General features: G+C 37.9%; 1 protein-coding gene across 1 annotated transcript in view; it reads right to left on the bottom strand.

Moving 5' to 3' along the window:
• Positions 1–23,920, bottom strand: part of TMEM131 (transmembrane protein 131) — a 227,704-nt gene that overhangs the window by 107,797 nt on the left and 95,987 nt on the right. The window contains exon 4 of the mRNA XM_025464690.3: positions 12,822–12,890. Coding sequence (XP_025320475.3) covers positions 12,822–12,890 — 69 coding nt within the window. The remainder of the gene's footprint in view (positions 1–12,821; positions 12,891–23,920) is intronic.

Here is a 23,920-nt window from a genome sequence, read left to right as displayed (position 1 = left end):
TAACTGACTGAGCTATCCAGGTGCTTCTACGTATATGCATTTATATATATGCATATATTTGACCATAGATCTGTTCATGCAAGCCTAGAAGCAATGACTTTCAGAGCAATAAGCACACTTGGTGCCTAGATATGATTTGAAATGTCATTCCACGTTAAAACAAACCAAGACCTCTTGTACTTTTGGGTCATTCCAAGTCTAGGACAAGGAAAACAGAAGGAAGTCTAGAATGTCTTATTGAATCAGAAAGCAAAGAAATGTTCAAAGCTTAATGGGACATATCAAAAAGCAACAGGAATCAGCTTAAACAGGCTCCCATTGGGAAAATATAAAGAGATAGATACTCTAACTTAATACTAATCAGAGAAATACAAAATTAACAATGAAGTATCACATTATCCCTATTTATCTAGCAAAATTGAAAAGTTGGCTAATATTAAGTGTTAGTGCAAATGTAGGGAATGTGGAACTATAGGAATGCACATGCACTACTCTTATGAGTATAAAGTAGCACAGATATTCACAAAAGCAATCAGGCAATACCTAGATAGTGAAGTGAACTCACACTCTATGACCCATGAATTCCACTCCTGGCCTTATATTCCAAAGAAATTCTTATGACAGTCCATAGTGAACCTGTAAGAGGATTTTGTTGCAGGGCGGTCTGTGGTGGTAGGGTATTAGAGGCAATATGCATAGCCACTGAAGAAAAAGAGTTATGGGTAAAATATGGATACTTTACTATGGTTAGAAATAAGAGAACAGATGGACATATAACAAAAATGGACCTTTAAAAAAGAAAGAAATAGAATGAACTATGCAGCCACTAAGGAAAACAGCATGGAGGTTCCTCAAAAGTTAAAAATAGAACTACCATATGATCCAGCAATCTCACTTCTTCCCATATCCAAAGGAAATGAAAAGAGGATCTCGAAGAGATATCTGCACTCCCATGTTCACTGCAGCATTATTCACAATAGCCAAGATATGGAAATAAATGAAGTATCAATCGATGAATGGTTAAAGAAGATATGGTACATATGTATACACAGTTGTCAATACTGTACTATATACTTGAGTTGCTAAAACCTTAAATGTTCTCACCACAAAAGAGAAGTGGTAATTATGTGATGTGTTGGAGGTGTTAGCGAACGCTACAGTGGTAATCATTTTGCAATATGTGAGCATATCAAATCAACATATTGTGTACCTTAAATTTATATAATGCCACATATCAATTATATCTCAATAAAGCCAAAAAAACCCAGAATGAACTATATCACAATATTCGTATACTAAAATGTAATTACATAAACTAAAAATATATAATAATATCTATCTGGGTGGCAGATGTAAAACTACATATATACCTTACGCATTTTTCTGTGTGTATACATTTCCTGAAAAAAGGTAAAAACAGTGTTAAGGTAAAGTAATGAGAATACGCTGGAAAGGAACACTGCTCTACAATTGTTAAGCATCATCCTATAAAACTAGAATAAAGCATTTGGAGGTTGGTTTGTTTAGAGTGACCACATCAGTCAAGATGCTTTTGCTGGATGAATTTTTCACTTGAGGTTGATGAAAGGTATTCAGTGAAGGCCTGTATTTGAGCCAGCTTTATAATGATGCTGGCTTATTTTTATAGCTGATTCTTATAAAACTATATAACGCTCAACCCAATTTAGTCAGAAAGTGAGCCCCGTATGTTAAATATGATGCCTCAAGAATTCAATTTTAAAAGTATTTTAACAAATGCTATATAAAGTAGAATATTAAGAACTCAGGGTGGAAGTATTACAATTAAACATTACAAAAAATAAACTCAAAGGTCATTTTATTGTCCAAGTAGAAATCTTAGTCTGTTTCCTTATGGGTTTTTGTGTAACTTCCTCACTAGGACTTCATAGTTTGTTTTTTCTCTTTTAAATCCTTAAAGTCAGAAGTTGGTCAGAATTTGTTGTATTCAAGCTGACTTAATAGTTACATTATTTCACTTGATTTTCATATTCTGTATCATCTAAATCAACATCAAAATCTAATTTGCCACCACTTTACTCAGTTCTTCTGCAGCTTTATCTACAGTTTAACCTTGGACTATTTTAAACATCTTGTCTTTTCTAGAATGGAGGAACAGTCTCTTCTGCATCACACAGAAAATGTAGGGTTTATCTGCATAAGGTTTACCCATTATGTAAATAAGAACTATTCAATTTTAATGGTTTTGATAATGGTCTGCGCTATGGTTTATTTTACACATCATTTGATAATTTCTTTATAATGATGACATGAAGTTTTGTTGTGGTGGTTAATGTCTTCTGCTGCCTCTAAGGGCTAAACACCAAGTCTTACTCCCCTTCTGAGAGCTCATCAATGTAGATGCTACGACCTCTTGTCACAAGTGGAAAGGATGTGGAACCAAAAACCTGGTCCAAAATCATTTTATATCTTACAGCCCAACCACCATGAGGTCCAAAATCTTTCTGTGGCTCAACAGACCAGCAGTGAGGGAAAAAACCCAAATGTGCAACCAGGACTTGGTCCTGAGGCAGGGACAGAGAGGTATCTACAGAAAGGCTTACAACAACACATTTAGGGTTAGGAAGTAGGAAGCTGAGTGCCCTCAGAAACTCTTTAAACTTAGTGGAATTCCTCTTGTCTCTGGTAAAAAGTTTCTCAGGAGCTAGACCCCTTAACCAACGACTCATCAATCCCAGGTAGGGGTCACAGGACCATGGAAGTGGGGAAGTAGGTATAAATCCAGCTAGGGCATCAAATTTTGGGCAGGATGCTGCAGGGAGAAGCTGTATAAAGACAATATGGAAGATAAAACTCTTTTTCCTCAAGCCTGATATAGACATATATAGAGAACAACAGTACGCAGAAATAAAAATGTCCTTACATCCTGAAAGTTTAACACTAATGTGCTTTCTTCAATAAATATGCTCTTTTACAATTCAAGTGTTCTGTGGGCTACCTGGCAATCACTCATTCACCTTCCTATGAATTTATTCTTAAATGTTTTCCCTCCTGTGACCTTAGTGTCCTCAATCTCAGTTAAGATAGAAGACAGAATATAAGATGGACAGTTAGTCTGAGGGATCCTTCTGGAAGACAGGACTCAAGATGGCCTGCTACAGGAGAGGACTATGATGAGGTAAAGAAGCAAGCTTGGAGGTACTGGGAGCCTGAAAGCAGGGAGTGAATCAGAATGTACAATGCTGCTAAGGCTGGCCTCACCCTTTCTTCCAGGGATCAAAGAGGAAAGGCCCTGGCCACACCCTATAGAAATGAACCTTTGCTCAGAGGAGAAGGGTCATCTACTTACGTTCTTCAAAGAAGGTTGGAGTAAGGAGAGTAAAGGTCTCAGGAAAGGTGTCAGTAGGCTACTCTAGTTAGGCAGGCTCAGACAGAGCAGGATTCCTGCAGCTCTGGGCAGTCCACACCACAGGAAACAGAGGGAGTCCTCCTTGAACAGCCCTCATATAAACAGCTTCCCCCATCCCCTGTCTCCTCAGTTCCCTTGGAAATATGAACAGAATCCATGATAAAGGAGGAAACTGAAAGGAGATGTCACACTGAAACATGGAAAACTTTGGCCAAGTACTAATGCATGCTTACTTGTAAATAAATAAGCAGTGCATTAGTTTTCTGCAACATAACAAATAACCACAAACTTAGAGGCTTTAAGTGACCCATTTATTACCCTGCAAGTCTGTAAGTCTGAAGTCCAGGCCCAGCATGACTGATTGATGTGGTCAGGGTTTCACTCACTCAAGCTCAAAATCCTCTCCTAGGCTTACATAGGTTATTAGTGATATTTAGGTTATTTTCTGTCTCATGCCATATGGCTCTCTCCATTTCTAAAATCAGCACAAGACACTCCCTGCATCAAACACCTCTCATAATTGAAATCACTGTATTTCTGTCTATGACTGCTACAAATGTTGACATGACATCAGCTCAGGGCGTCAGATTATCTCCCTATCTTAAAAGGACCTTAATTACTTTCAAAATCCTTTATAGAAACATCTAGATTAGTGTTTGATTGGGAGAAGATGTGTGAGCATCTTGGAGACCAGGAATTTGGGGGACCATCTTAGAATTCTGTTTGTCAAAAGCAGCATGTGTAACTGCGTGGCTAGACAGGTAAGATTTAAAAATAAAACAAAGATTTCCAAATGCCTGCAGTGCTGGTTCTGTTTATTTCCACTGTCAGCTACTCCGAGGACAGAAGGAGATAAATCAAGCAGAATCAAATACATGGCTGTTCTCTGGGCTGTTTGTGCACAGCTACCGACCGTCCGTATTCCGGAAGAGTCTGAGGTACAAAAGAATTAGGAAGAAGCAGCTATGAACTAGAGACTGGTCTGGAAAGTTGCAATTTTGTGGTCAGTGGCAAGTTTCCTATGCCACAGAAAGACACGCAATGCCAGGAAACAGCTGAAGAAATGGCTGAGCAACTGCCCTCAGACAAACCTTATGAATGACAGTGACATAGCACTCTACTAAACACAACTTTTGGCAGGAAACTGGGCCGAATCAATATGCAGTACTTTATACCACTCAATTACCACAAAATCAGAGCATCTTCTTGTACACATTTAGGATTGAGGGCTGAGGGAGCTGTTGGGGGAACAGTTAAAAATTGAAAAAGTGAAAAGGCACCAAACATCCCTTAAGAAAAGAGAACATACTTGATTTTATCAGAATAGAAAAAATGATTAGAAGAGGCAGCTTTCATAAACTGAATTTAACTTGAAAATGAAGACCTCCATTTTAGTAACAAACTATTCAATAAAGTCCATTTTTAAAGTCATTAATTAGGTCTCCATTTTAAGCTTTAGACTTGAAACCAGGATTTTCTGCACTTAATAATTACATAAACCAAAGAACTCAGTAAACCAAGTTTCCACCCAAAGCATCTTTTACAGTCTGCAATAAATGTCTGAAAAAAGGAGTCGTTATGGAAACAAAAATATTTAATAGCATTGGCATAAATAACTAGGAGGGGTGCAGAGGGATGGGGGGAGGTGGTCATGCTCAGATTGCTCCAACTAATTGTTACAGAGAGAGCAGGGAAGGGAGGGCAGAAGGGAAAGGATGAGAATTAAAGAATAAATTTAAAGGTAACGGATGAAAACAAAGCCTATTTTTGAAGAAAGTTATGGTGAAAGAAGCCCTAGAGGGCAGTAGGGATACTCAGAGTAGTGAGAGGAGTCCGTACAGATGGGTACTGACTAGAAGGCGGCCAGGGTACTAGAGCTGCATCCTTGCTAAAGGGCTTGAAACTCTCCTGGAAGCCCTGGATGACCATCAAATGCAACTGAGAATGGTCAATTCTATCCAATTTAAAGTTTTTCCACATACTGCAAAGGGTGTTTTAAAATTATGAGTGACTTCTAGTTTAGCAAAAAGACCACAAGCAGTATGGAAATAGTTACAGAAAATATAAGGCAAAACTTCAGTGCATGAGTCAAGGTAGTAAGCAATGATAACTCTACTTTTAATTTTTGGAAAAAATATTATAAAGTGTTCTGTTAATACTTTCTTCTTGAATCCTAAAATTGCTGCTATATATATTAAGTCAATGAAACATTTACAGCATGGGCAATACAGTACGCTGCCAGGTCAAGAAAAGGTATAGCAAATGTTCAATGTAGTCTGGCAAAAACACTTGAGAATGTAAAATTAATTGATTTAATCTTGTTGGACTTAAAAATAATATATGTGTTAAGTGTGAAATATGCACCAGAGATACAAAGATAAAGATTAGATGTCTACTTCCCTTCTAAACCAGGCTGTGAAGATAAATTACCTTAACAATTAGACAATTGGAGAAATAACCAGCATGCTGACAGAAGTTAGTAGATGTCATGACTAAGGAGACTCTGATTCCATTTTTTATTTTTGATTCCTGACAGTTTTCAAGCCCCATAATGTCCCTTCACGTTACATCCCACAACCGAGCAAGCCAATAAGAAAGCCTGGACTCTTTCTCTTAGATCCAGCAAGAACTTCAAACTTTCCAAGTCCGTACAAGCCTCACCCCCAGCCACCATAAAAGCCAAGCGTGTCTCCTTTCTCTGCTCTCTCAGGCCATTTTTTCAGACTTGCTTGGGAGCCCACCCTGCTCTCCCCAGAAGGCTTCATTATAGGAGTATAATAAACTGTTCTGCACCCTCTTCATGTGTGTGCATTAATATCACCTTCTTGACAAGTGAACCAAATTTTGGGTGAACACAATACCATGGAAGCAGAGAGAAAACAGTTTCTACTTAGGAAGGCTAGGGAAGGCTTGCTGTATGAAGAGCTACACTCTACAGTACTGAAGGCCTTTAGGCACAGAGTTGTAGTGGACTTCAACTGGAGTAATACCCATTGTACAATTTCTCTTCATTGGGTGAAATCCTGAGACACAGGACAACACCTAGAAGACATGTTCACTATCAAATGCCCCCCTTGCTTGACTGATGGGGTAGATACCTGATCTAAGCATGGGTCATCATTGTACTACTCTTGAGATTTTTCAAACTAAGGAAAAAAGAAGCTATGCTGTGATGGAGGGAAGCTACAGAAACCTAGTCCTAAGAACACTAGTAGATTTATTCTTATCACTGTAGGAAAAAGATATTGTCAGTGGAAGAGAATAAGCCAATACAGAGTGAGGCAGAGATGACAAAGAAGACTCCTGGTGGTGCTGGATAACATGGATCCTTCCTGTTGTCCCTGCGTCACAGCTCCATTTCTGACCTTTCTGTAGATACATTACAGTCCTCAGTGTTCCTTCCAAAACATGCTCATTTTTGCCTCATCTAGTTTCAGTCAGATTTCAAATACTTAGGATCAAACATCTGAAGCACTGGCTAAAACAGAGGGAATACAGGCACTCTATAATTACTGTTAATTTTTTTATAATATGAATAGCAGTACTGTAGTTATGTCTTTACATATGGAAATGTGTGCTGAAGAGTATAGGGATAAAATGTTACTATGTCCGCTACTTTCAAATGATTTAAACTTGACAAAAATATGAATGTGGCAAAACTCTTAATTATTGAATTTAGGTTAAAAGTACATTCATTATTTGTTCTTTCACTTTTTTTCTTAATTCTGTGAAAGCACCCATAACAGCTTACAAAGACCACTTACTTCAGGAAATGGTAAGTCATCCTTCACAGGGGTGGCTTAGGGTGGGGAGGCATATAAGAAAGGTAAAGGACAGATTTTATGTGGAGAAATTTAGCATCTATCCTAAAGATGCTAGGAAACCATCAAAGGATTTTTTTTTTTTTTTTTTTTTTTTTTTTTTTTTGTGGAAAAGAGTATTAGGAAATGACATGCATGATTAGGTTTGGATAGCAAAAAGATTTCCCTGTCAATAGCATTGATCATAAATTGGAAAATGGCAGGCATGTGGTAAAAGTTTAGATAAGAAGTGATGAGGGGGCAGCCTGGGTGGCTCAGCGGCTTAGCACCGCCTTCAGCCAGGGCATGATTCTGGAGAGCTGCGATCGAGTCCCATGTCAGGCTCCTTGCATGGAGCCTGCTTCTCCCTCTGCCTGTGTCTCTCTGCCTCTCTCTGTCTTATGAATAACTAAATTAAACCTTAAAAAAAAAAAAAAGAAGTGATGAGGGCCTGAATTAAGAGGAGAAGCGTAAGAAGGGTTAGAGAAGAGCAGACATGAGGAGTAGACAGAAGTCTGGTAATGGATTCAGTGGGAGAAGGGATAGAGTGCTCTGAGAAAAGAAAAGAATCCAGGAAACATCAGGATTGTTGGCTTTGGTGACTGACTTGCACCATTCATGGAGACTGGAGATCCAGAAGCAAGAGCAGGGGACACTGAGTTTAAGGTGTGTTGCTGGAGACACAGCTAAGTGTCTGGAGAGAAGGGTGACATACAGATCAGGAACCCATAGGCATATGCCAAGGGCACCTGAGAGAGCACCCCATAAGGAAATGTGGAGTTGGCTGAAAAGGGATGAAGGAAGAGAAGCAGCTATAGTTAGGGGACAGACAGGGAGCAGAACCCTGAAAGAGACTAAGAAAAAAGGGCTTTAGACACAGGAAGAAAACATAGAATGGTTCACAAGGATAAAGGCCAAGAAAGATCTGAGAGGGAGGAAGAAGTCAGCAGGGCCACATACTCTACAAGAGATCAAGAGACAAGATTAGTAAGTGTCACCTAACAAGAAGACCTAAAGTAGGGCAGTTCCAGGGTCGATTAATTCTGCAGTTCAACACTATTATCAAAGACACAAGTTCTTTCCATTTTTCTACTTTCAGACACATTTTGCTGGCTTTATCCTCAGAGTAGTACCCTTGATGGATTGCAAGATGGTTGCCATAGTACCCCAGGCATCGCATGCAGACAATATCCAGCATGGAAGAGGGGAAATTCTTTCTTAAGTCTCTTTTTTAAAGTGGGGGTGGGGTGGGGAATCTTGTTCCCAGAAATCCTTTAGTAGAACCTGACATCATATTATTGGGTAGAATTGGGTCATACATCTACCCCTTAACTGATCATAAACAAGAAGGGGAGTATTACAATTAACTCAGATTGATCAGCAATACTGAGCTGGGGACAGGATCACTTTTCCTAAGGTCTGGATAGCTGAAAACTCTGGGGTTGTATTAACAAAAATACTGAAGAGCTAACTAACAAGCATGAAAAGGGGCCACTCCGTACCAAGGTATTCTAATCTGATTTTTTTCCACATAATAATATTTATCTAAGAAAGAGCAGGGATTTTTGGAGGCTGAAAGAAAAGTGGTCAATGCAGGAAAAAATTCCAATCAAATAAGCTTTATGCTTCTGAGAATGGAAGAAAGCCCAACATACAATAACTTTAAAGGAGGATGTATCCTAAAACTTCTCTGATTTCTTTTGGCAATCGGCTACTTTCTAACTCACTAATAATTTACCTTCTGCAGTGAAAATGCACAAGTTCACCTTCTTTGTACTTTCTACTTTCAATTTTCATAACAAGAAACTTAGCTCTAAAACTGCTAGGCAAATTCTTCCGATCATATTGCTTGCAATCTTCTAAGGGCAAACAAACTTCTAAATTTAGAAACCTCTCTGTTTATATCCGTGTGGTAGCCCTGTGGTAACCTGAGTGGGCTAAACTCCAGTCCCCAGAATTTCCTTATACGTCTCAGCTTAGGGTGGGTTACATGCGATGCACTCTCCTGAGAGCTGTAGAACATGGAAGGGAGGCAGCTGATGTTGTGTAGTATACACGTAACTTCTCCCAGTTATTCACTCAAACACCAATGTAGGTGCTGCTGGGAAGGGATTCTGCAGATGTAATTCAAGTCCCTAAACAGCTGACTTTAAATTAAAGAGAGATTAGGCATAGGCAGGCTTGTCTTAACTAGTCAGAAGCCTTTGCAAAGAGAATTTAGCCCTTGCCTAAACTAAGAGACTCCAAACAACAGATGAATCTACAATTGCTCTGCTTCCTCAGGATCTTCCCTGCCTGTGGACATCAGGCTTTAGCACTTGCCCTTGGAGTTCTAGTCTACTCAACAACACTGTTTTCCTGATGACTTGAAAACGTAACTTTCTCAGTTACTACTCATGATCCTCCCCTTTTGACTGCCTGCCCCTATATACTATGGGCTTGCTTAACCAGCTCCCACAATTATAAGCCAATACACAAAAACTCCACACTCATATACATACACACACACAAAATCTGACTGATTGAACCCTAATACACATGTATTCACATCTGCCCCCAAGTCCCACTTCTACAGATCCACTTTTACCTTTATGAGATAAAACCAGCTCCATTCAGTTTTCTCAGACTGAATGCAGAAAAGATTAAAATGATAGAATGTTTCCTTTTTCTTTTATTTCCACTATTTTGGAGCACCATGTAAATTTGCTGGTTTAGGGAATAGTTCAGTATACCTACTATATACCTTTCCTATGCTGTAATGAAGAGTTCATGCTGTGTTTCAAATAATTTCTTCATTGTATTACCCAATCCTTGCATGCACTGGAGTTCACCTTCCATTTGTACACATTCAATAAACTTCCACTGTTTCTCTCAGCTCATGAGATTTCAGTTCTAGTCTCTTAAAGAAATCCTATTTATTTCCTCTCTGTCATACATTAATTCACTTATTCCTATCAGTTCTTTGTTCATGATACCAAATTATTCTCTAGCCTAAATATTAACTGAAAATCTTTGTATTCTGTATATCCTTCATCTCATAACTCTGTTCTCAGGACTCTCTCCTGATGATAAAGTCCTGCTATGTTTAAATCGTTAGTTTCAGCACTGATTATAAGAACAAAAAAGTTTAAAATAATGCAAAAGAAGAAATGAACTGCACAAATGTATCTGTACAATTTGATGTTCTTTAATACCATAAAAGAAAATAACAGATAATTCAATAAAGAAAAAATACCTAACATATTATGTTTAGAAAGCAGGTTATAAAACAATGTATGTTCAGAATATACAGTTATGTCTTTTGTAACTTGATAAATAAATACAGATGCACAGAAAAAAGGACTTGAAGGAAAAAAGCTCAATGTTAATGTTTCTTAGTGGTGGGACTGCTGGCAATTTTCAATTTTCTTCTTTCTCCTGATAAGTATTTTCTAAGTTTACTACAATAGGCATGCACTGCTCATGTAATAAGCAAAATCCTAGTAAGTTCCGTAGTGGTGAGTTAATAATCTGTGGCCTAGAATACAGGCTTTCAGAAGGATATCTAGAAAACCCCTGAACCTGTGTGTACAATGCTGTGTGTGTAATGCTGTGTGCCTCTGTGTGCATTAGAAAAGGTAAAGGAAGAGGTTCACAGCTTTCATCAAGTCCTCAAGTGATCCATGATCAGAAAAAGGTTAAAACTACCCGTCTAGAATCTTGCATGATCTTACCTCAATTTCTCCTATTTCAGGTGTGGGGCATTATTTAAAGGGTCCAGGGAGACAGAATGTGAACAGGAATTCCCAATTCCTATTCAAGCATTTTGTATAGCTGAAAATGTCTTTTATCTCAAGTGATGTATAAAATTTGTAAAAACTTTCTCAAAAACAAATTATAAAGTCAAGAACAGCTGGATATAATTTTTGACAAGATCTTTCTAGAATGGTTACTGCTAAGCTTTCCAAATAAGAATACTCTGTGTTTGACACTAAGGATTTTGGTGTTGTATGCCAACCTCCTCTCCTGGCCCTCAGGTGGCATCCGAAATACCACTCTTACCCTAGTCTCAGAATGGAGTTCTGTTCTGGTCCATTCTAGGGTGAGCAAATATACTCCAAGAGCATTTTACTGTAGAGAGAAAACTTACTAGTAGTTAGAGAATAATGAACTCTCTTATGAAGATCAAAATATGTGTCACATGTGTTTCATTAAATTTATCTTGCATTTGACAGAAGACAACTGTAGGAGACATGTTACTGTGATTGGCTTAAGGTCTCTACTTTAGGTTCCTCACAATCTTGACATTGTATAGCTAAATGATTTTTATAAGACAGTAATGATAGTGATAGGTTTCCCATCTAAACATTATGATCTTTAACACCCAGAAGTCAATTTTACTTACATAATGACTATCAGAAATACTGACTCCATCTAGAAGTGCACAAAGAATCATATAAACTTTTCTCTGCATTCCTACCCCTAAAATCCATGGTCTCTGTGGGAATATAATCTTAAAAGATGAGATCTGCTATCAGATATCTTGCTTTATAGCTAACTACTCAACCATGGTTCTATACAAATATAATTAGTGTATTTGATGATTTCAGGTTTGAGACTGTAAATAAATTATTTAAACTTAATGTGTTTACCAGTAAAAAATGGTTAATTACAACTTTGACCACATTAAAGAAACCTATAATTTTCATTTACTGAATTAGAATAGATCTATATATAGTTTCTCCACCACTTACTTCCCTCTTAAATTCTTTCTTTCCCCCTGCTAATTTACCAGAGTGGCATTCCTTTAGCAGTTATATCACTCAGAAGTTCTCTTTATCTACTTGCTGAATTAGATTGGAACCAAATATAGGTGAAGATTTGTCTTTTCTTTGGTGTATCTGAGGTATGCAAAACCTGAGACCCAGAGGTAGAAGGGAAGGCAGAAATATGGTTGGAGGAAGCAATTCTATGGCTGAACCATGTCTTTCTGCAGGATTTTCTTTTGTTTGCTCTTCTGGGTTAGTGACAATAATATGTATTTGGTGATGTACAGAAGTCTGTACTTTAAAAGCACACACAAATAAATAATATTATCTTTCTAGGTACACATGGAAAATTTTAAATAGTAAAAGTGGAAATGAATAACTAAATCAGAAAATTAACCTGAGAGTTCTATGCTGCTTCTGAAGATAAGATCCTTTGAACCAGGGACTTTATTAGGTATCTTTCAAACTTCAAAAGTTAATATTATATATTAGACTCATAATAGGTACTTGCTTCCCATTTTCAAACTGCATTCAACAACACTGTTTTCCTGATGACTTGAAAACGTAACTTTCTCAGAGAGATAACATAGGTGAAAAGCAAGACAAACGCTTGCATAAAATACACGTAATAGTTTAGTGGGGGATCCCTGGTGGCGCAGTGGTTTGGCGCCTGCCTTTGGCCCAGGGCGCGATCCTGGAGACCCGGGATCAAATCCCACGTCGGGCTCCCGGTGCATGGAGCCTGCTTCTCCCTCTGCCTGTGTCTCTGCTTCTCTCTCTCTCTCTCTCTCTCTCTCTCTCTCTCTCTGTGACTATCATAAATAAATAAAAATTAAAAAAAAAATAGTTTAGTGGGAGACCACGGTCTTAAAATTTTAAACTTACTGTTCATGGAAATCCAGCATCGGTGGCTCAAATCGTATAGGTCTGCAATTACCCCGATATAGAGATATACTGTAAATAAAAAGAAAAGAGCATAAGAAACAATTCTTTAAAGCATATATCCCCAAACTGAAGTCAGACACTTGAGTTTTGTCACAACAAAGTACTTTTAAGAAAAGTAGAGTCTAATGGAAAGGCGGGGGGGTACTTCTATTTAAAGGTATGTGAAAACAGAAAATGCTCAAGTAGACTCAATGTTGAAACTTATTTGGTTGCTACAGTTGATAATAATATATCTTAATATGTTCATTTGGCTTTTTTGGATACATGCACAATGAATAAGAAATAGTCAACACAACTAAATATACTTGGCAGATAATACAGTATACAGACAAAAAACATAATCTCATTGTAACTAGAGTGGCAAAGAACTAAACAAAAATGAATTTGGGGCTAGAAATTTTTAAGAATTGAAATATCTTTTTCATCTGAGAGTTTAGAACACATTGATCCATAATGTCTTAGCCTAAATATCTGAATATCATTTCTAACTATTCCACTAATACTAGAACTTCTCACTAAAACCAATTTCTAAACAGCAAGCCTCCTAGACATCACCATGACCTAACAATGATGTGATACAGAAATGACCTGGGGAAGGGGGGGATGTCCACATGCTTCAACTCATCTTTAAGTACTGAGAAAGTCAGAAATTCAGTAAGCTACTGAAGTTTCTAAATAATAGATGTTTATCTTTGTTGTATTTTAAGAAATGACATTAGAGCAAAACCATTCTGTAAAACTTTATTTCCATCACCACAACTCAGAAGAACACAAGTTTCAAATGATACAGTAATTTCATTCAGAAATACATGATGATATACATTAGAAATAGACAAGGACATTCAGAATACGTAGGAAATTTGCTTTAACTCAGTTCTATAAAGATTAAATAGTCTGAATAGTAGAATTGACGTGCTAAAAGTAATAAAGTCTTAAGGTATTTTTACCTTAAGATTATTTGATAATCCCTCTACATAGGCTGAACAGAAAAAAATGAAAAACACAAACAAGGAGGCAAACAGCAAATGTAAGATTCTACTTTACTAGAGCATAAATCTAAAGACACTGGGACAAAGAAGGCACAGTCCCTCCCCTCCCCTCCGCCCCAAGGCAGTATAGAATCTACTCCCTCTTGATTTCTGCTCTTCTTGGGCATGATATAACAAGGGCGCTTTCTGTCTCTTTTAAAATAAGAGATGCTGATCAGCTCATTAGTTTCAAGGGTGTGAAACCCAAACAATAAAATCTCAATCCAATCAAGGGGAAGAGTATAATGCATGAGGTTAATGTGTAGAAGTCATTAATTCATATACATAAACACTGACTGTATTAGATGCTAGAGACACAAAGATTAAGATACAGCTTTTTCTTTCACAAGACTGAGAATCTATTCCCCAAGTTGCAAAAGGCTATGTCTGAAGTGGCCCGGCAAGGTAAGAAAAAAACCAAAATAAAACCATACACGCTCCACTGATTGAACACAAATATAAGGATTGCAAAGGGGCTGTGTAGTGGCTGGGGCTATGGAAACAAACCAAAGAGTCTGCTTTCACTGTGCTAACATCCCAGTAGGGGAGACAAAAGTAGAATATATTAGGTAATATGGGACATATAAAGACAAACCAAACACAGTAGAAACAGAGGTCTTTCTGAGGAGGGACGCTAGAGCCAAGACCCAAATGGTGGAGATCTGGGGGAAGAACGGAGATACACTTGGCATGCTGAGGAACAAGAGGGCTGAAGTAGCCAGACTGACAGGAGAGAGGGGAAGAATAGAGGGGGTTGAGATCAGAGAAGTACAAAGGCCAAGTTTCCTTGCAGGAGTCTGGATTTTATTCTAAGTGTAACAAAAAGCCTCTATAGTGTCTTCTGCAAGGGAGTAACATGATCTGACACACCTGAAAGGTTAATTCTGGATGCTGTGTCAAGAACAGATGGTAGGAGCCCCAAAGTGGAGGCAGGGAAGTCCTGCAGTAGTTCAGACAAGAGGGGCTGGTAGCAGTGGTCTAGAGGGACTGCAAAGCAGAGTGGTGAGAAGTGGCTCTTTTCTGAATATATCTGGAAGCTAAAGCAATGGGTCATGCTGATGGATTGATTTTGAAACGTAAGAGAAAGGAGAGAAATCAAGGATGACATAATTATAAAATTTTGGCCTGAGAAAATGAGATATAGAGTCATAGAATGGGAAGAGTGGGTTAGAGGTGAGGAAGGATGGATGGGTTAGATGTTCAACTGTGTTTATTGTTTTAGACATTTAAATTTGAGATGTCTTACCTAGATGAGATTTTGAGTAGGCAGCTGGATATACAGGGGTATTGCTTTCCATAAAAATGTTACTGACTTTTGTGTACTGATCTTAAACTTAAACCCAAGTCACTCTGGCAAGTTAATTCTAACAGTTTGTATAGATTCCCCTTAGTTTCCCCGGCACTACATGGGCTGTCAAAACAATCACTACCTTGGGTTACTTCTGTAGATACATCATCAGCAAGTAACAACACTTCTACGTCTTCCTTATATATCCCTAGACCTTGTTTTCATTTTTTATGCCATGTGTGGGCTAAGACCTCCCAAAAAAATGCTCCACAGCAGTGTCCAGCAGTGTCCAACAACTGTTATTTACAGATTTCTCACAAAATATGATAGAGGGAACAATACATAAAAGATGATTCCCTCATAAATAAATGTATATTTTCAAAATAATAGCAGAGTTATGTCTAAGGAACAGTTTAATATTTGAGTGGGTACAGCAGGAGTTGTCATAGATATAATTTTATCTTAAAAAAATTGAATAACATAGCTGTCATGTATCCACAGCTGACTGAGACGTTTGCTACTATGCTTATTATAAAGAGGACAACATCCTCTTTTGCATTTTAGTAACAGAAAGCAAATGTTTGCAAATCTTTAATGTTGAAAACTAACCTGAGGCAGAAGTAACGTGATAAATGGTACTCTGCCACTTTCAAAGAAACAGAATCTGAGACATTATAATAGTATACTGCATGATTTTATGCTTTCCAGTGATTGTATCTGAAAGTCTCAAATATTTTATTCTTATTATTTACTTGGGGATAAGGGGATACAAAAAAAAAAACTATTTTCTGACTTCAACCAAGAGAACAACTGGATAGATAGAAGAAATCTTGTGGGACATGGTCTAAATTTCTTGGTGAACTGTCGGTCAAAGTTAGGCAAGTGGCTTTCCAATGAAGGATGTAAAGCCTTCTTGGAGCTTTGGGAGTTTGTTTAAACTAGGAAACTTAAATTTGTTTCCTAAAGGCAATTACTACCTAAACAAAAGGTACTCTATGGCCCACTATTTCTTAAAGAATGCTTTGTAGGTCTACTGACACCTTAATCATCTAGGACACTTGTAGAAATGCAGATTCCAGGGCCCTGCCACCATAATGTGATTCCTTACATCTAGTCTGAAGCCTAGAAACCAGTGTTTTATGTATGCTCTCACATTCAGGAATTACTCTTTTGCCATCCTGAGCCACAATAAGCATTGCAAGCAGAAGTAAGAGGGGACAAAAGTATCTTAACAAATAAAACTTTCAAAGTCAACAGTTTAAAAAAGTTTCAAATATGATTTCTTTTAGAGACAGCTAAAAAAACAGTGACTTACATTTTAGCTTAATTTTGCATTTCTCTAAGGACTAATAATGTTGAATATCATTTCATTTACTTATAGTCCAACTAGATATCTTCTTTGGTAAAGTGTCTATTCAAAGTTTTAAAACTGGGATGTTTGTCTTACTTAGAAGAGTTCTTTACAGGGGCAGTTGGGTGGCTCAGTGGTTTAGCATCTGCCTTTGGCTCAGGTTGTGATCCCGGAGTCCCAGGATCGAGTCCCACATCAAGCTCCTTGCAGGGAGGGTGCATCTTCCTCTATGTCTCTGCCTCTCTCTCTGTGTCTCTCATGAATAAATACATAAAATCTTAAAAAAAGAGAGTTCTTTACAGATTCTAGATATAGATGTACAGCAACCAGCACTTGGCAGACCGCGCTCCTCTTTGCTACAACATCCAAGTGGAGATCCTAGTCAGTGGCTATGCCCATTTGCAAAGTCAAGCAAGTGGCCCTGTCTTGCCAGGGATCTTGGTGGACAATTCCACATGATTTGGGTCCCTACCCAATGAACCATACTAGCCATGAGCCTGCTCTACAGTCCCATCTGGGCTGGGAAGCAAATTAAAAGACCTGCTTAGGGTTAAATATAACCTCCAGCCCCACCCAACCAGGAAGCCTAACCAGAATATCTGGGAAGCTGTATAGCTTAACCTGTAGCCCTGCTTAAAATGGCACTTGAGCAGAGAACTCACCTGCAGAGCTGAGCTGGTGGCCCCAACTGGCCAGGGAGCTTTGTGGGCAGCTATGCTAGATTCAGGTCCCCCACCATCAAGTCATAATGGCTATGGAGCCTGCTTTATGGCTCTTTGGGGGCAGGGAAGCAAATTCATAGTCCTGCCTAACTGCTGAGTATAGCACCCAATCTTGCTCAACTAAGAAGCATGAGCAGAGAATCTAGGCACTATGAAGGCCGTATTCCAGCTATGCATAGACAGGGAACCAAGACAGTAGTCCTATCCAACTGTTCCCAGGCAGTGACAACCGTACTGACATGAGATCTCCAAAAACATCCTTGGCCAAATAGAGACCTAGATGGTAATACGTCCCACTTGCCCAAGGACACTATCAGTTGACTCATCAAGAACCCTAAATTAAGCTGGCTAGAGAACTGTCTCTGCAAGGGCACACAACTAAACAAAAATTTTAAAAAATGCATGAATGAAATGAGAAGTTCAACAAAGAAAACCATTAAAAAAAAATCATCAAACAGAAATCCTCGAGATGAAGAATACAACGACTGAACTGAAGAATTCAACAGAGACCTTCAACAACAGATCTGACCAATCAGAACAAAGAATCAATGAATTGAAAGGTCTTTTGAAATTACCCAACAACAAGAACAAAAAGAAAACAGAAAGGGAAAAAAGTGAAGAAAGCATGCTGGATTTATGGAATAACTTTAAGAGGAGCAATATAGAGTTGATCTTTGAACAACATGGGTTTGAACAGCATGGCTCCATGTATATACATCAATTTTTTTTACAACACGGTACTTTAAGTGTATTTTCTCTTAAAGTTTTCTGAATAACATTTTTTTCTAGCTTGCTTTATTTTTTTTAAAGATTTTTTTATTTATTCATTCATAAAAGACAGAGAGAGAGAGAGAGAGGCAGGCAGAGACACAGGCAGAGGGAGAAGCAGGCTCCATGCCAGGAGCCGGACGTGGGACTCGATCTCGGGTCTCCAGGATCACGCCCTGGGCCAAAGGCAGGCACTAAACCGCTCAGCCACCCCAGGGTCCCCTCTAGCTTGCTTTATTGGAAGAATACAGTGTATAATAGATAAAACAAACAATATATATGTTAATCAACCGTTCATGTTACCAGTAAGGCTTCTGGTCAACATTAGGCTATCAGTAGTTAAGTTTATGGAAAGTCAAAAGTTTTATGTGGATTTTCAAATGCACAAGAGGTTGATAAACCTAACCGACACATGGTTCAAGGAACAACTGTTGTTTTTAGCATATGAGTTTCAAAGTTTTTTTCATAAATTTATCCTCAAGTATGTAACATCCTTTGAAGCTATTGTTATTTTTCTATAACATTTTTGCACTTGTAATATAGAAAGAATTGATACTAATTATGTAGTTTTCAATCTTATTAAATTCACTTATTCTCATACATTTTTAGGATCTTCTATGTAGACAATCAGGTTTTTGTAGACAAACATCTTTCTTTTCTTCCTTCCCAAATGATGCCTCTTATTTCTATTTCTTGCCTTAATGTATTGACTAGCACATCTAGAACAATACTGAATAGAAGTGATGATGGTGGACATCTCTGCCTTCCTCTCAACAGAAACCAAGCATTCAATTTTTTATCATAAGCATCATGCTGTCCCTGCCCCCCCCCCCATCACACACGCACAGCTGCTCTTTATGAGACTGAGGAAATTCTTTTCTATTCCTAGTCTGCTGAGTATTTTAAATCATGAATAGATGTTGAATTGTGTCACATGCTTTAATTTCAATTTTAACAATTTCCCAAGCTATTAATGATTTCTTTAATTCTGCCCATGTCAAAAGACATAATGTATGATTGTTGGGTGCAGTGTTTAATAAATACCTATGAAGAAAAATATCTACCAGGTTAAGTTCGTTGATAATACAGTATTAAGTCTTTTATATCCTTACTGATGGATGAGTATTGAAATCTCCAACTATAACTATGAATTTATAATTGTGAATTTACCTTAATTTCTGTTTATTTTTTCTACATGTATTTAGAAGTCCTGATAGTAGGCTTAGAGACTTAAGACTGCTGTATCTTCATGATGAATTATCTCTTTTATAATAACAAAATGTCTCTTTTTATTTCTGATAATATTCCCTGTCCTAAAGTCTAATTTGTCTGATAGTGTTATTGCCTGCCCCATCTTTTTACTTTTAACTTACTTGCATTTTTATACTTAAGGTGCTTTTCTTCAAAATCAAATCTCCCTGATTACAGGGAAATAATATTTGCAACACAGGACTACTATCTCTAATAAGAAATAGTTTAACATGGAAGAAATAGAGGTGTCTTGGGTGGCTCAGATAGTTAAGCATCTGCCTTCCACTCAGGTCATGATTTCCAGGTCCTGGGATTGAGCTCTCAGCCCAGTGAGGAGTCTGCTTCTCCCTCTCTCCCTCTGCCTCTCCCCTTGCTTGTGCTCTTTATTTCCTTCTCTCAAACGAGTAAGTAAAATCTTAAAAAAAAAACAAAAAAACAAAATGGAAGATATAAATATCAAAGGTCCTATAGAAAAATGCATAGAATAAATACCAACAGACAATATCAAAAGATAAATATAAGCATGGGCTAACATATGTGGAAAGATACGCAACCTCACTCATAACTAGAGAAAGACAAACTAAAACTACATGACAGAATTTCTGACATATCAGAATGACAAAAATTAAAAAGTAGATAACAGGGTAGCCCCGGTGGCCCAGCAGTTTAGTGCCGCCTTCGGCCCAGGGTATGATCCTGGAGACCGGGAATCGAGTCCCACATTGGGCTTCCTGCACAGAGCCTGCTTCTCCCTCTGCCTGTGTCTCTGCCTCTCTCTCTCTCTCATGAATAAATAAATAAAAATCTTTTTTAAAAAAAGTATGATAACATATTCTATAGGAAAAGCTGTAGGAAAATTGGGACTCTATTTTACCAGTGAGGGGTATGCAAATTGGTACAGCTCTTGAAAGAGAATGTGGCAACACTAACAAAACTACATATGCATTTACCTTTTGACTCCGCAATTCCATGTCTAGGAATTTACCCTAATCATGTACTTTCAACAATACAAATTACATATGCACTTACCTTTTGACTCAGAAATCCTATTTGTAGGAATCTATTCTGCAGATAAGTTCCAAAAATATAAGTTCCAAAAAAAATATAAAAATAACGAGAAAGGTCTCTATAGGATATATTTTTAAATAGATGAAACAAAACACCAAAAAGTCTATACTATGCTTCCTTTTGAAGAGGAGGTATAAAAAATATCCACATGTTTGACACTTATATATAGTTCTGGCTTTTTGAATTCTATTGTTTCACATATTTAAAATAAGCGAAATCTTTAAAATGGAGGTAAAAAAATCTCAAGTGAAATACAGACAGAAACCAATGAGCCAAATTTTCTTCCAAATGAACATAATCACAATGCAGATGAGGATGGAGGGAGCAGTGGAGAAGGATGGAAAGAAAGGTGAAGAACACAACACATGTAAATTTTGAATAAAATATTTTGACCATATACACTCAAACTAAAGAAAATAAATTCTAAACGCTGTACTTCCAACTATTTGTTTTTCATGGTAGTATGCGTTAACCAGTCTGAAATGAATTTATTTGTATTCTAAGATTGAGCATTCAAGTATATATTCTGTGGATAACTGAAGCCAGAGTTCTCATCACTGGAAAATACACGGAAACAAAAAGGGAAAGGACAGAAGGAACATTGTGGTGGTGTTTAAAAATTGGAGTTATCAGTAACAACTCATGGCTTTTATTTTATTTTATTTTTTTAATTTTTATTTATTTATGATAGTCACAGAGAGAGAGAGAGGCAGAGACTCAGGCAGAGGGAGAAGCAGGCTACATGCACCAGGAGCCCGATGTGGGATTCGATCCCGGGTCTCCAGGATCGCACCCTAGGCCAAAGGCAGGCGCCAAACCGCTGCGCCACCCAGGGATCCCAACTCATGGCTTTTAATAAACATAGATACAGAAATAGATGTGTGTGCACACACCCATAGAGAAGTATTTCTTCTTATCTCTCACTAACAAGACCTAGAGACAATGATACCTCAGGTGCAATGACATCCCAGCAGCAATGAGTACACATAGCACAGAGATCTTAGCTTGGAAATAGCCTCCATTAAAATGAAGCACAATTCTCTGAAATAGTGCGATGTTCCAGGGCTGGGGCAGGAAAATTAGGAAATAAGCCTGAAACATCTTGATGTGCAGTCTATACCTTGAATGCTAAGACCTCCCACACTATTCTTACGAAGATTATATAGATTTTGTTGAATAAATATTTCTCAATTCATTTTAAGTCCTCTGAACAATCTCCAGATACTCTGTCTTTGCTAATTTTAATTGTCCTAACAAATGCTTCTTATGGGAAGAAGTCCCCAAGTTCCTCACACCATCACTGCAGAAATCTCAATTCTGTCACACTTTTATTTAAGGTGAGAGTAATCTGGTGCTTTTAAAAAATAAGTGAGGTAAACTGGCCTTCTCAGAGGAGCTTACCAACATCTGCTCTGTGGTTTAGTGCAAAGTTAATCATATCTCTACTTAAGCTCACTTCTTGTAAGCTGACTTCCTATCAACAACTTACTAGTCTTCAAGATTTATGCAAAGTAGTACTTTTTTTTGCATGTTTGTCACTTCATGTGCAGCTAAAAGCTCCAGAGTGAGAAAAAAGTACAAACCCAAATGAATTTTTTTTTTTCCCCAAATGAAATCTTAAGAAAACAACTGACGGACATTCCCTTTAACTTTTTCACAAAATTTAAAACAGATGTTAGTGAAACTGTAAATATTAGATTTTTTTTAAAGATTTTATTTATTTACTCACAAGAAACACACAGAGAGAGGCAGAGACACAGGCAGAAGGTGAAGCAGGCTTCCTGAGGGGAGCCCAATGTGGGACTTGAAGCCGGAACTCCAGGATCATGCCCTGAGCCAAAAGCAGATGCTCAACCACAGAGCTACTCAGGTGTCCCAATTATTAGCAGAGTTTATCTTCCACTAAGATATTACCAAGTTTTGGATCTAATTACAATCTTCCAGATGCTTATGGCTCACTGTAAGCAACCAAAATAGTTGCATTTAATACTAAGCAAATTATACAGTCAATTCAAGAATCTCAACACCACCCTAATTTGAAAAGTATTTTCCGGGCCAATATTTTTAGCTTATTCCCCAGCGATACCAGGAAACTTAGAGATTAGAAGAATCTGATTCTTCTTATGAATATTAAGTATACACACACACACACACACACATATTTTTCTCACCTAGCTGTATAAACTAACATTTTCAGCTCTTATAACAACAGTAGCATTACTCCCAACCCAAGACCTCCACATTAGCTGTTCCTCTGTCTGAAATGCTGTTCCCTAGGATTTTCCCCAGGTAAGCTTAAACACCTTTTCAGAGAAACCTTGCTTAACATCCAATCTAAAGAAGCAATGGAGTCCTGTCTATTCCAAACTACTCTAGAGCTGAGTTTATTTATTTAGTGGCTTACTGTTTTACCCATTGGAACATATGCTCTATACCAGGGCAAGAGTCTTGGACTATCTTGCCCAATCAGTACTGTAGTAGTTTTAAAATATGTGCACAGATTCTCTGATACTCCTCTCTTCAAGAGATGGAGGTTAATTCCCCTAGCTTTGGGTGTGACTTCTTATGAATGGAATATGGCAGAGGAGATGGTGTGTGACTCCAAGACTCAATTACAAAAGACACTGTGGCTTCCTCCTTAGTTTCTCCTGCATCACCTGCTCTGGGGGTCACTAGTTGTCAGGATGCGGCAACACTCAAGCAGCCCTATGGATGGTTTTGACATGGTGAAGAATGAAGGCCTCCTGCCAACAGCCAGCAAAAACTAAGACCCTGTGCCAAGAGTTATAGGAGTGAGCCATCCTGAAGAGGATCTAGCAGGTCCAGGCCTTCTGATGACTGCAGCTTCAGTTGATACCTGGACTGCCATCTCAGGAGGGATCCTGAGCCACAACTACTTCACTAAGGTACTCCCAAATTCCTCATTCACAGAAACAGGATCATACATGCTTGCTATCTGAAGCTGCTAGGTTTGGGGGTAGTTTATTACATGGAGAGAGAGAACAAATACAATTACTGAGTCACTAGCTCTTATAACAGAGCCTGGTATACACAAAGATCCAGCAAATGTTTGCTGAATGACTGAGCAAATAAATTATCAAGTACCCAAAACTTATGTTCATATAACATTTTAAAGTTTATAAACTACAGTTACCCAAATAAATATTTTCATTTGATTCTCACAGCAAACTTATATAACCTTGTATCATATACATCATGGAGAGAAATAATCTTTCCCAGTTTGCAAATGAAAGTCACACTCAGAGCAGTTAAGCAGTTGCTTTCAAGGCAACACAGATGGTAAACAGAGAACTCAGGACTTTTGATTCCTAATTTTTCATCACAGGGCTCCACAATCCTAGGAAAAATCAACCATAAAAAATGGCCTCATGTCACAAAATTTTAAATCATTACTGGTATTTATTATAATACTTTGGTGTTCAACTCAAATCAACACTGAGGGAACACTGTATGACACCCTCCACCATTATATCATAGAGCCAACCCATGCTTTTCAAACAAAACAGTATCATGTAATTGATAACCATATTAAAACAAGTGTG

Source organism: Canis lupus, chromosome 10 (genome assembly GCF_003254725.2).
Source record: "Canis lupus dingo isolate Sandy chromosome 10, ASM325472v2, whole genome shotgun sequence".
Lineage (NCBI taxonomy): Eukaryota > Metazoa > Chordata > Mammalia > Carnivora > Canidae > Canis > Canis lupus.
This window is presented reverse-complemented; position numbering and strand designations above follow the sequence as displayed.